Here is a 13,022-nt window from a genome sequence, read left to right on the forward strand (position 1 = left end):
GGTTTGTGTCATAAAAACACAAAAAAAGGAGTATGGCTCTAAGGATTGGAATACAGTGATGTTAGCATATATTTTATGCAAAAGCATGCCAGGAAAGGCAGTACAATAACATATGCATTTACTTGGGGTAGATTATGAGTGTAAGGAGGGAAACATTTTTAATTGGATGAAGAAAGAAATTGAAAAGGAATAAGAAGGAGAATTTGTCCTTGTGTTATTATTATTGGAGCTATTATTACTACTATTTATCAAATACTTCCTGGGTTCATGGCTGCTCTAAGAATATTGAAAATTTAATTTACTTAATTATCACAACACCCTCATGAACCTCATAAAATAGGTTTTACTATCACCCTTATTGTACAGATGATAAGCCTGAAACATGGTGTTGATGAATAACATGTACAAAAGCACATACCTTATATCTAGTGGATCAGAACATCTACAATGAGCCATTTGTCCAGATGAATAAAAATATGCCTGTTAACTTTCAATACCAACAGAGAAATGCCATAAGAGAAAAGTACAGTGAGCAGAAGTAATTATAATTCTATGGTCACATATTAGTTGTATAATTTACCTAAACACAAATATATAGCAAACTCAACTTGTCTTCTTGGAGACTGCACATCCCAGAAGGGAGGGAAAATGAAATATAGTGAAGCAACTAAAATACAGAGAAATTTTGGATTATAGGTGATAGCAAGCTTTTGAGAAAGAAATTATTTTATCTTGGAGTTAATATGCATATTACAAAGCAAAAATCCTAGGCTTTAGGAAAACAGTTCTTTAAAGTGCAGTAGGTAGGGTTTCATATCCTAAGACTCTTTAAATTGGAGATTTGTTAATGATAGGAACTTGTGTGTCTCCATTTAGTTTCAACTTGTGAAGGACATGTACCTAAATAAGGGCATGAGAACAAAAGATACAAAGGTATAAGAATATATAATTAAAGTAATGTCAAGAATGCTCTTGTCCAAACTGAGTCTGAGACTCAAGAAAATACTAAGGATTTTAGCAAAGGTTTATTTTTAAAAATATGTATAAAGTAAGAAGAACAAAGAGAAAGAGATATACAATTGTTATCAGAGTGAAAAGTTAGAGAATCTTTTCTTGATTTCTAGCACTCTTTCCAAAAAATGCCTATGCACTATATATGGCAAACAAACATCAAGAAACATACATTAAAGTGTAAGTTGGGCAAAGGTTCATTAAAAGTATGTGAGCCTGGCAAGACAACTCAGTTAATAATGTGCATGCTATTGAAATCCAAGGACCAAAATCCCATCTTCTGTACTCATGTTTAACAGAAAAGCCAGCTATTTGCAATTGATAGCTCCTAGAAGAACAAAATTCAATTTTCTTTGGTCGACTGACACTGGTGATAACAACCATACTCATGCACAAACTTCATGCTCAAGAGTAGTTGGACAACATAAAAGAGAATCCATGGTTTCTTGTGTACTATTTTTGTTGATCTGTTTTTTTTAATATTATGAGAAAGCATGAAGTTGGGTGGGGGTATGAGAGGACTTTGGAGAGGAGTAGGAATATGATCAAAATATAGTCTATGAAAATTTAATAAACAGATGAAATAAAAGCCAAGCAACTTGGTGTGCACTTGTTACCCGAGATCTGGGAAGGCAGAAACAGGCAGATCCCCAGTGTGTGCTGGTCAGGTAGACTAAGTATATTGACAAACTCCAGGCCAATGAAGAACCTGTTTTATAAAACAAGGTAGATGGTACCTGATAAATGATGCTTGAGTTTGACTTCTGGCATGTGCATCTCTCTCTCTCTCTCTCTCTCTCTCTCTCTCTCTCTCTCTCTCTCTCTCACATACACACACACACACACATACACACACACAAGCTTATACATATACAAAGACTGTGGTACTAATAGGGTAGATTCTGAGAGATTTCTTGCTCAGCTCTGCTGTAGGAATTCCTACAGCCAGTAGCCTTTAAGCTACCTTCCCACTTGGGCGTGGCCTCTTATACTATATATGTTGATGTAAAGCACATGTTTGTCCTCTCTTCCTGCAGCAGGATTTGGTTTCTGTTCCCCGTTTGAGTAAGGAGTGTGATCTGTGAGTCTGCCCCTAAATAAACCCTTTATTATACGCAATTCTGAGCTAATATGGGATTTCTTTTTAGCATCAGTCTTCATTTGGAGCCTCATGTTGGATGCCATTTTGTTGTAGGGAGGCTGCTTGTTGGTTCCTGGCTGCTCAGCCCCAAAATAACAACACAGAAACTGTATCAATTAAATCACTGCTTGGCCCATTAGCTGTAGTTTCTTATTGGCTAACTCTTACATATTAATTTAACCCATTTCAATTAACCTGTGTATTGTAACAAGGCTGTGGCTTATCGGGTATAATTTCGTTTGTCTGTCTCCAGCAGGGTTACATGGCTTCTCCTGACTCTGCCTTCTTTCTCCCAGTATTCAGTTTAGTTTCCTCCACCTAGCTCTGTTCTTTTGCTTTATCACAGGCCAAGACAGTTTATTTAATAATCAATGGTATTCACAGCATACAGAGGGGAATCCCACATCACAGCTCTGGATACAAGATGTCACAGTATATCTATTACCCTTTACTGGAGCCTATATGGAGGAAATAAGAATGATATGGGTTGATGGAAAAAGAATGAGAAACAAAGATCTTCCTTTCTAGGAGCAAATGAAAATAATAGGCCCCTAGTATAAAACCAAGGAACAGAAAAATGTAATCGGCCAGTTAAATGCTTATTATGAGATATTTTGTAAAGCTTGCATTTTAGAAAAAAAAGAATGATTCTGTATGTAACTTGGTTAAGGTAAAAATAATTTCAGACTGTCTAACATATTTTAACCATATGAACAGCCAGCATAGACACAAGCTGTAAAAATAGAAGGTCCTATACTTTGAAAGACCCTGAGAAACTTGTAACTTCCGGATTTGACAGATGCTGTCCAAAGATGCTGTTTCAGATAAGACTGTCTGCTTTGTACTTTGCTTTTTACCCTGGACATTTAATGGGGAAGTAAAAAAGAACTAGGGCTCTGATGCTTGCCAACTGATTTATGTAGTCAATATGATATATAAATAAAAAGAGTCTTTTTGGCTGAAAGAGAGAGAGGGAGAGAGAGAGAGAGAGAGAGAGAGAGAGAGAGAGAGAGAGAGACCGAACCCTCATATGTACATTTGTCCCTATTTTCCCCCACCAATCCACACCTCCTTTTTGGTACCTGAACCTCACTGAAGCTGGACATTGGCATTTGAGTGTTCTAAATATGTTAATATTCTACCCCAGAGGAGAGAGAATTTCTGTGAATTGTATTCTATGGCCATTCCAGAGACTGTGGCATAGAAGAAAGGTGGCAGAAAACTAGAGATAGTACACATAAACTTAAGTTTTGAAAACGGACAGGGCACAGTAAAAATCATCATGAGATTAAGGTAGAGCAAACTATTAAAATAAGTTTGAGCATTTAGTAAAAAAGTAAGAATAGAAACTGTGAGAAGAAAGTATAAAGCACCTAAAAGAATTCATGTTAGGCAAATACTTCATTTGAGCAGTTATTAGACTGATAGATCAAAAAAAAATGTAGGCACACTGTATCAGTCAGCAAGCCATCTGACAAGATCCCATGCATGATATGGCTCTAAATAACATGCAGAAATGTGGGTTGTATGTTAGTACTACTGTGCTGTCTGATAGTAGAACTAGCTTTGCAGAGAGGTTTTCAGTGGTATGCCAGAAAGCTCTGACCATATTCTGGCTCTATATACATTTTATCAGTGACTTATGTGAAAATGACAATGAATATCTCACCATCTTGCAGATTTATATTATCATGACAGCAAAATATCTACTTTGCGTGGTAGAATTAGGATTCTGTTACAACTCCGTATTCTATCAGGATGAAATCAAATTATGACAGTTCAAGGGTCTAAATCTAGTCTAGCAATGCCACACTTTTCAAATGTATAATTTAAGAGGTTTCAATTATAGAGTATATAAAATATGGCCTAGCCTTAGACTTTATTAAAAAAGACTTAGAGCCATAGTTACTAGTGTTGTTAACATGTATCAACAGTGTAATATATCCATCAAACTTGGTGACATTGGAGTAGAACGTATCGGCCAAAATCATAGTAAAATAAGGGAGATAAATGATTGTTGGCCATAGCATATATCCCTGGTTATGTGAGTCTAGGTGACTGTTAAGAATCCTATATAAGGGGCATCCTGTAGGCTCCCAGGTCTTTCCTACCAAGCAGTCTTAGGAGGAATTATGAGAAAGACTGTCAAATGCCAGGTTGGTGTCCAAAAATTTTTAATCTTTTAACCACATGGATTTCTTCTTGGCTCTGGACTCAGTGGAATGAGAGAATGACTGGGATGGTTTGCTTAAAAGCTTAAACTGAGGTACATAAGAGATGAAGTAGGCTAATCAAATTCCCCTTTACAGGCTTTGGAACCTAGTGCCAAAATGAAATGAAGCAGTTAGCAAAGGTGTAAGCAGATACTGTGGTAGGCAAAAGAAACATTGAGTCATTGGCAAGAACAAGCTATTGGACAAAGAATGGAGTAACAACATATAACTTTTCCCTGTCTTTTAACGTCCAAAATCTATGTCTATAAACTTTGACTTTTCTTTGGGTCTTGACTAGAGTTTCTTGAGTTTTCAGGGACTAAGATCAATTGAAAATGTGTGCTTTTCAGGGAAATATGATGAATCTCTGCAACTTGAAGCCAAAGGAGCTGGTAAGACTTGAGCTACACTGAGCTTTAGACTACATTCCTAGAGCAGTTTGGGCAAAGTGGGTTGTGCTTTAAAGAAAGTTATCAAGAATGGAGGTTGAAATCCAGAAATTTGAGGAATATGGAAAGTAATTGGGGAATCACTTAGCTTAACATATCATAGTCATAAATAATGAGAAGTGATAGAGGGGTCTTTATTTGGTGAGCCTCTAAACTTAGGGGATAATTGAGGGCATAATAGAAGTAGCAGATTTGGGTTCAATAGGAATCTTCAAGCAGTTGTTTGAGGTAGAATAAAATATTTCAGTTATTAGTCAATTCCCTTACTGGAGATATATAAAAAGACACAGGTGACCACTTAGTAGAGATAATAATGTCACCTTTCAATGTGCAAAGTGTTTCACAATGCACAGGCACTTCATAATATATTAGTTTGTTCTTTTTAACACATGATCATGATAGGCACTTTTGGGAACATCCTTGGCATGGAGGACAGGACCTAAGTGCTTGCTCCTAAGTCTGGAAGACATTTTGTACTTAATTTTACAAATGAGGAAGCTAAGGCTCTAAGAGGTCCTATTATTTAGTTTGTCCATAAGTTACTATGCACTCATTCTTACTTTTTATTGACTAAGTATGAAATAGGTATTTTTCAAGAATAAATTTGAAAAGTTCTAGTTAATCAGGCCAATAAGGTTTGTAGGTATTTTCAATTTGATGTTTCTGATGCTGAATATATTTTCAAATGGGCTAAAAAGGCTCTCTCCGCAGTCTCACATGAAAACTTATGTTTGTCTCTACATCGTAGGAAGCTGAGACCAATTAATACATTCCTTGCACGGATACAGAAGGTCCGTGGGTGCAATTTGTACAAACATGCCTAGATGTACATTTCAAATAAGAATAGTTTTCTCTAAATTTGCCTGAGCCTATCTCCATCCTCCTTCCAGATTTCCTGTTATTTGTCTTCCTAGAAGAAGGGACTGTGTTTGCTCGACAGAAAAGCTAGTTATCCACACTGTTTCCTTAGCCCCACAGACTAGTCAAAAGAAAAATGAGGGAGTAACCTCTCTTTCAAAACTATGAATATTTACATTTTTCTTCAATTTCTTTAATTTATTATTTTTATTTTAGGTTTATGAGTGTTTTACCCTACACGTATGTCTATGTACTATGTGCATGTCTGGTGCCCAATGAGAGCAAAAGATGGTGTCAGATCTCCAAGGGCTAAAGTTAGATGGTTGTGGCAAGTCATGTTAGGAGTTAAACTGAGGTCTACTGGAAGAATATCCTGGAAGATTAGCTCTTAAATGTTCAGCTATCACTCCTACCCCTGTAGATTCCCATTATTCATTGCTTCTCTCACTTTATAGACTTCCTCCCTCCAATTACAACAAAAGAAGAAGAAGAACAAGAGGTATGGGGATAAGGAAAGGAATGGGGATGGAATAAAGGGCTGATTTTTATCAAAATACATTATATGCCTCTATGAAATTTTCAATAAAAAAGAACAATGCACAAACCTTATCATTAGTACTATTCTGAATGTGCTGTCTTCACCACAGATCCTGACTGCTATTGTTGCATGTCCCATTGGAAGGGATCAGAAAAAAAGGGGGCTTACAAACCTTTTTATTCTAGTAAATGATGAATGATACAGTTTTCTGGATTTGGGACACAGCACTTTCAGTGGAAGTAGTGATCCTCGCTGATGCCCTCTAATTTAATATGCTACTAGAAAGGAAAGCCTCATAATGTGAGTTTATTAGTCACTCCCTTTCAGTTACAATTCCCAGAGGATATTGGGATACAAGTTCATGCCAGACATTGTTTATTGACTGATATATTCTGAACATTGTTTATATAAATTTGTCTTTCTAAAATGATTAAGACATAGAGAAGTCAGCAGGAACTTCTGGAATTTGACAACAGAGTGCTCTTTCTGCTTTACTAGTTTATGTTTTGGTATGTTAATAGAAAGTAACATTTGGGTGGTGATGAAGATTGAATTCAGGGTCTTCTGAACTCCAGGCAAGTGCTCCATCCCTGAGATTTACTACCATCTCAAAAAACTAATTTGAAAAGAAAGGATGATGGGAAATAGTGAGCGATTTCTCACTTAATCCTATCTAGTGCTGATTATTTCATAGTCTAAGGACCTAGAATGGTAGAGAAATAGAACTTTATTCACAATAAAAACTTATGTAGTGAATTCAGAAACCCAAATGTGTGACATGACACAAAAACAGTCCTTCAAAATGTCATGCTACTTGAATACAATTTTCAAGGTACATATGCAGTTTCCCTTCATAAGGCAAATCTTTTCTGAACTATTAGAAGGTACTTTCCTTTTCAAGTGATTTTATAATAAAGAACATGTCAATGGCCACTATTCTTCCAACTGTTTTCTCTCCTTCCTCCCTTCCTTCCTTCCCTCTCTCTTCTCTCCTCTCTCCTCCCTCTCTCTTCTCTTCTCTCTCCCTCCCTCCCTTCCTCCCCCTCTCTCCTTTCTTGAAATACAACACAATTGATTTTCATATTGAGGCTATAGTGACAACTCAGATCATTGCTTCCTTTTATTTTTGGCCGTATCTGAAAATGAGGTATTTATATATCTGTTATTTCATGATGACTCATACATGTGCTATGGTCCATGTCTGTGAGTGTGCCTGAATCACTGTTTCCTGTCTGGGATGAGATCTGCCCTTTTACTGATGCACCTGATTGTGTATAGTGGTTCATATTTGTGTTTTTCCGCAGACAACCATGGTGAAAGGAGTTCCTACTATCAGGAACTGTCAATATTCAAGTTCAGTGTCATCAGGAATAGCTTAAGTACCTGGTCTCCAGCGGTATGTTGCTGTTCAAGACCCAGCTGTTATGCAGATGAACTGAATCCTGTGTGCTGGTTGGAGGAGCAGGAGCAGCTGGGCTTGGCTGACTGCGGGTAGTCATTGATCTTCTTTGAAGAGAGTCCACTGTAGGAGGCGGCTTCCTGGCACAGGTGCAGGCATGTGGAGGAGGTGGTGGTGGTGGGAGGGGTCTGAAGGTGAACTGGTTGTGTGGGCTGCTTTGCATGTCTAAAAGGGAAAGAAGAAAAAAAGCAAATAAAGACTTACTCTCCTACTTTGAGAACACAGCATGACAGACTTACTAGGATTTCAGATAATATAACCTGTGAGGAGGGAGGAAGGAATTTGAAGTTCAGTCTATCTGTAAAAAAAAAAAAGTCACTTAACTTACAAAAGCACGTGCAGCAAGCTTATGAAATGTAAAACATTCACAGTTGCATTTACATGTAAATTCTTCAGGAATATACCAGCTAAAAGTAATGAATCCGCCTCACACAATTTGTCATAGTTTTTGCTACTGAACAAATAAATCATCAACGAGATATAAGACTACAGAACAGAAGTGAGCTGATTTTCATCAGTTGCAAAATAACATCTCACTTCAGAAAATACCAGTGAGAGGCACAAATTCATTGCGAGGAAAATCATTCAGCACTTCAAATAAAAATATAAGGCCACCTTCTGACTTACCTCAGGAAAGGATGCTAGCTGCCTACACAGAAGTAAATCCATACTTCAGAAAAATAGCTCACAAGTGTGTAACTCAACTGCATGAAACTAATCTCTACACCAGTCCAACACCACAGAGTGCTGCTTGTAAAAGGCAGGCTAAGAGGACATTGTTCTGGTTACTCTAAGCATTTCCACAGCCATGCAGAGAAAAGTCTGCACACCTTGCCTTTTTTCACATCATTTTAGGAATCCTGCCAAGTTAACAGTAGGTTAGGCAACAGTGGGGAAACTTTTTCCTGCTTGTTTGCACAGGGGGCAAATAGGGACAGCAGTCCTCAGACTCCCGATGTTGCTATTGTTGGGGCTTTTTCCACTGCTGTACTCCCAGGCACATATCAACACAGTTAGTTAGGATCTGGCCCAGAAGAAATACCCCAATTAAGGCCCTTTGAAAAGAAATCACTATTGTTGCAGATAGCCACCTCTCTTCCACAGGAGAAGCATAATAGGCATCAAGTGATTGCTTGTAACACCAGCACGTTCTGGATAAACTTTGTAGACGGCATGGCTTTGTCCCACCTCCCCAATGACAGAGTTGGAAAGCAGAAAAATGCCAGAGGCTTTCAATGTCTAACAGAGGGCTCAGCTGGTGTGTTCTGAGGCCCACTTTGCAGTTAATGATCAGAGGGAAAAATTACTTCTTTCAGTCTTTTCATTTCAGACATGAATTTTAAAGACACTGGCTTGCTTTTCCAAAACAAAACAAAAAACAAAACAAAAAAAAAAACACCAAAAAACATGACATTACTATCTCAGGAGCAAAGACCATGATAAATTATTGGCTGGATTTTTCTAGTACAGGTGGCTTCCCCTTTAAATAAACTCGATTTATAAAAGTATGAAAGACAAAAGACAGATATGGTAAGGAATGGTAATTATTTTATTTACAGATTCTATTAGGTGTTCAGCTATCCTTATATATTTAAAACACTCTGGTAATTTCCTAAATCACCCCTGTACTCCATGTTTAGCCCAAATCCAATAACCCCTAAAATGTCATCAGTAGTATTTAACATTTCATTAATATTTTTAAATTTTGTATTCATACTCACATAGACAGAAATATGTTTTGCATTGTTTGAACCCAAGGAAGCATAAAGTTCTAAGACACAAAAGACCATTTTACAGATGTGAAATTTGTTTAGGAACCAAAGCAAACTGATAGTTTCACCATGAATAGAACTTGCATATGACTCTGCCAGTGCCTTAGTACAAATAATAAAATTTTCTCCTTAAGATTCTCAGGCACAGAATCTTCTGAATTTTCTGAATTTTCACCTATGTTTATGTGTCTGCTTCCTCTTAAACTAATGTAAATTCTAAAACACAGAATGGAAAGTAAAAGAGCATAGAATTTGGAAGAATGGTAAACTTGGCTTGGGGTTCAATTTCTTTCATTCTGAAACTTGACCCATTCACTTATAATATGGATATTACATTCAATGTAATATCCCTTTTTGTCTAATTTGACTAATATAAATGGTGATGAAAATATGCTGATGAGTATTTAAATGTGACTCTTTTTTTTCTAATTTTTACATTTACTGTTCTTAATATAAGTTTAGCCTTTGAGGTTTCTAACATGGCATTCATTTGATGGACCATGTGTTTTGTCTTTTATAATAAAAAATACATTTTTTAGTGAATTACTATGGGATAATGCTTTTGTATACTGTAAAGATTTGTCACTCATATTAGTTTATAAAAAGCTGATTGGCCAGTACCCAGGCAGGAAGTATAGGCAGGGAGAACAGACTAAGAGAATTCTGGGAAGAGGAAAGGTAGAGGGCCACTCACCAGCCAGACACATAGGAAACAAGTTGAGAATGGCCTAATGAGAAAAGGTACCAAACCATATGGCTAAAAATAGACAAGAATTATGGGTTAATTTAAGTTGTAGGAGCTAGTTAATAATAATCCTGAGCTAATAAGCCAACCAGTTTATAATTAATATAAGCCTCTGTGTGTTTCATAGGAACTGAATGACTGCTAGATTGGATGTAATAGAAACTTCGGACCACAAATGTAGCCCAAATGTTTGACAAGAATTTTGACATAAAGCCTGAAAAAGCTTAAAATAAAAGGGATTCTAGACAGACAAGAACAGAGTCAAGTGCAGATTCTTGGTAACTGTCTTTTCTTCAGTAGACTCTGTTTGCTAAAGGTAAGTAGAGACATGGCTACATTAAGAAAGCTTNAAAAAAAAACCTTGCAGCTCTTTTAAGAGGTTCTGCCACAAAGCAATTAAATGATGTTTATAAGCAGCAGCTAGCATCAGGCATTTTGGTTGTGGCATGGATCTAAAAACTCTGCAGAGTTGTGGAAATAAATATGGCTTCTGCCACCATGAAGCTAGACTCTCAAAGCTAAGGAATGGGGTGGAGCCAACTGCCAAAGCTGCAGCTTTAATACTAGCCATATTGCTTAACAGATTAAAGACTCATGTGGTCAGAAAAACATAGAGATGTACAATAAAGACAGATTCAGAGAAAACCTCTAAATGATATACAGTGTGTTTTAAAATATACATAGGCTTGGGAAAGAAAAGAAAAAAGATAGAGAAAGTACTTAGAAAAGAAATAGAGTACTCAGGCATGGTGATGCATGTCTTTAATTCCAGTACTTGGGAGACAGAGGCAGGCAGATCTGTGTGAGTTAAAGGTCAGCCTGTTCTACAGAGTAAGATATATGAGAATCAAAGATACACAGAGAAACTCTGTCTCAAAAAAAAAAAAAAAACCCAAAATTAAAAAAATACAAAAAAAAGAAATAGAGTATATAAAAAGCCACATAAAGATGGAAAATACACAGAGAATCTGGATATTGTATGATATTGTTGTCTTGGAATTGTTTGACTGCTGAGGAAGGAGCAACAGCTACTAAAAGACATTTGATTATAAATGCTACAGGATTAATTCAATCTATAAATTTTGAACATGCATTGACTTCGACATTTAAGACAAAAGATATGCTACTTTGATAAGAGGATTCACTTTTGTTTTCACAGGAAATGAGATGCTATAGATTCATTTCAGATTAAGAAAAATAAGGTTTGATCAAGGAAGACTCCCTGTAAAACCCTAATAGGAGTAGATAACCCAGATTACTCTATGTTTCAGTTTCCTCTGAGATTTACATCCAGAGTAGTCTCAAGATTGATGGCTGAGATTATCCAGGTTCACAAAATACTCCAGTCAGGATTCAGCCATAATCCTAAATTTTTTGAGTCCCCATAGTATTATCAGTGTCTCCAATCAGCAGGAAGTAGCCTAGAAAACTATGCCCACATTCCTAAAACATGATTATGGATGTTTCTCTTTGTTTAGCATGTTGGTTACAAGTTGTTATAGAAACGGACAAGAAAAAAACTAAACAAAGGAGACTAGATTCAGGGTTCCTTTTTAAAAAGTAAAAAGGGGAAATGCTGTGGGATAATGTTTTGTGCACTGTAAAGATCTGTCACTCATATAGGTTTAATCAAACACTGATTGGCTAGTAGCCAGGCAGGTACCATAGGCAAGACAACCAGACTAGGGGAATTTTTGGAAGAGGGAAGGCAGAGATACAGTCACAACCCATATACAGAGGAAGCAAGATGAGAATGCCTCAGTGATAAAAGGTACCAAGCCATGTGTCTAAACATAAACAAGAATTATGGGTTAATTTAAGTTGGAAGAGCTAGTTAATAATATTCTTGAGCTAATATGCCAAACAGTTTATAGCTTATAAGCCTCTGTGTCTTTCTTTAGAACTGAATGGCTGTGGGACTGGGTAGGACAGAAACTTCCATCTACAGTGAAGTGTCATTTTCTGCTTCTTTTATATATCATAAAGTGTTTAGTACACTTTTGTTATAAAGCGAGGTCCCAAAGATTTACTTGATAGAAATGATTTTGATTCATTCATTGGACACAAAGAATTTCCTTGAGTGTTTTCTTTGGGTATCATTCTGATGCATCTACTGAATATCTAGTTGATTGTTCATAGATAGACATGTTTCTTCCTTGAAAGTATTTTTTTAGGACTCTGGGGAAGAACAATACTACCTGAAAGGAGGCATTTTAAATAATGCTCCCACAATATGTCAATAGTAATATTGACATGGCACAGGTTTGGCATCCAAAATTACCTGTAAGAAAGTATTTAATGATGTAAAGAAAAGAGAAGTCATGGTGGTTTTCCATAGTCAGAAAAAGATCTATTTTAGAGCTCTGATGTGGGAATTCCCTCTGTATGCTGTGATTACCATTAATGAATAAAGAGAACTGCTTTGAGCCCATAGCAGAGTAGGGCAGGGTGGAGCAGAGTTCGGTGGAGAGTACTAGAATGAATGCTGGGAGAAAAAAGGGAGGAGTCAGAGAGAAGCCATGGAGCCACCAGAGACAGACACTTGGAACTTTACCCAGTAAGCCACAGCCACATGGTGATATACAGATTAATTGAAATGGGTTAAATTAATATAAGAGTTAGCCAACAAGAAGCTAGAGCTAATGGGTCAAGCCGTGATTTAATTAATACAATTTCTATGTAATTATTTCGGGGATGAGAAGCCAGAACCAACAAGTGGCTTCCTCCTACAGAGCTCATGACTAGAACACCTCCAAACAGACACATGATATCCACAGCTATCTATTTTTTAAAAGTTATTCAAAATAAAGCTATCATCCAGTAGTATTGTTAAAAG

At 36.7% G+C, this 13,022-nt stretch overlaps 1 protein-coding gene across 3 annotated transcripts in view; it reads right to left on the reverse strand.

Moving 5' to 3' along the window:
- Tenm1 (teneurin transmembrane protein 1) overlaps positions 1-13,022 on the reverse strand; it is a 570,621-nt gene that overhangs the window by 343,131 nt on the left and 214,468 nt on the right. For all 3 annotated transcript variants that reach the window (XM_050118835.1, XM_050118834.1, XM_050118833.1), the window contains exon 4: positions 7,594-7,834. In XM_050118835.1, coding sequence (XP_049974792.1) covers positions 7,594-7,834 — 241 coding nt within the window. The remainder of the gene's footprint in view (positions 1-7,593; positions 7,835-13,022) is intronic.

The sequence above is a fragment of the Alexandromys fortis genome, unplaced genomic scaffold (genome assembly GCF_014885135.2).
Source record: "Alexandromys fortis isolate MF-2015 unplaced genomic scaffold, M_Fortis_MF-2015_v1.1 scaffold_114, whole genome shotgun sequence".
Taxonomy (NCBI): Eukaryota; Metazoa; Chordata; class Mammalia; order Rodentia; family Cricetidae; genus Alexandromys; species Alexandromys fortis.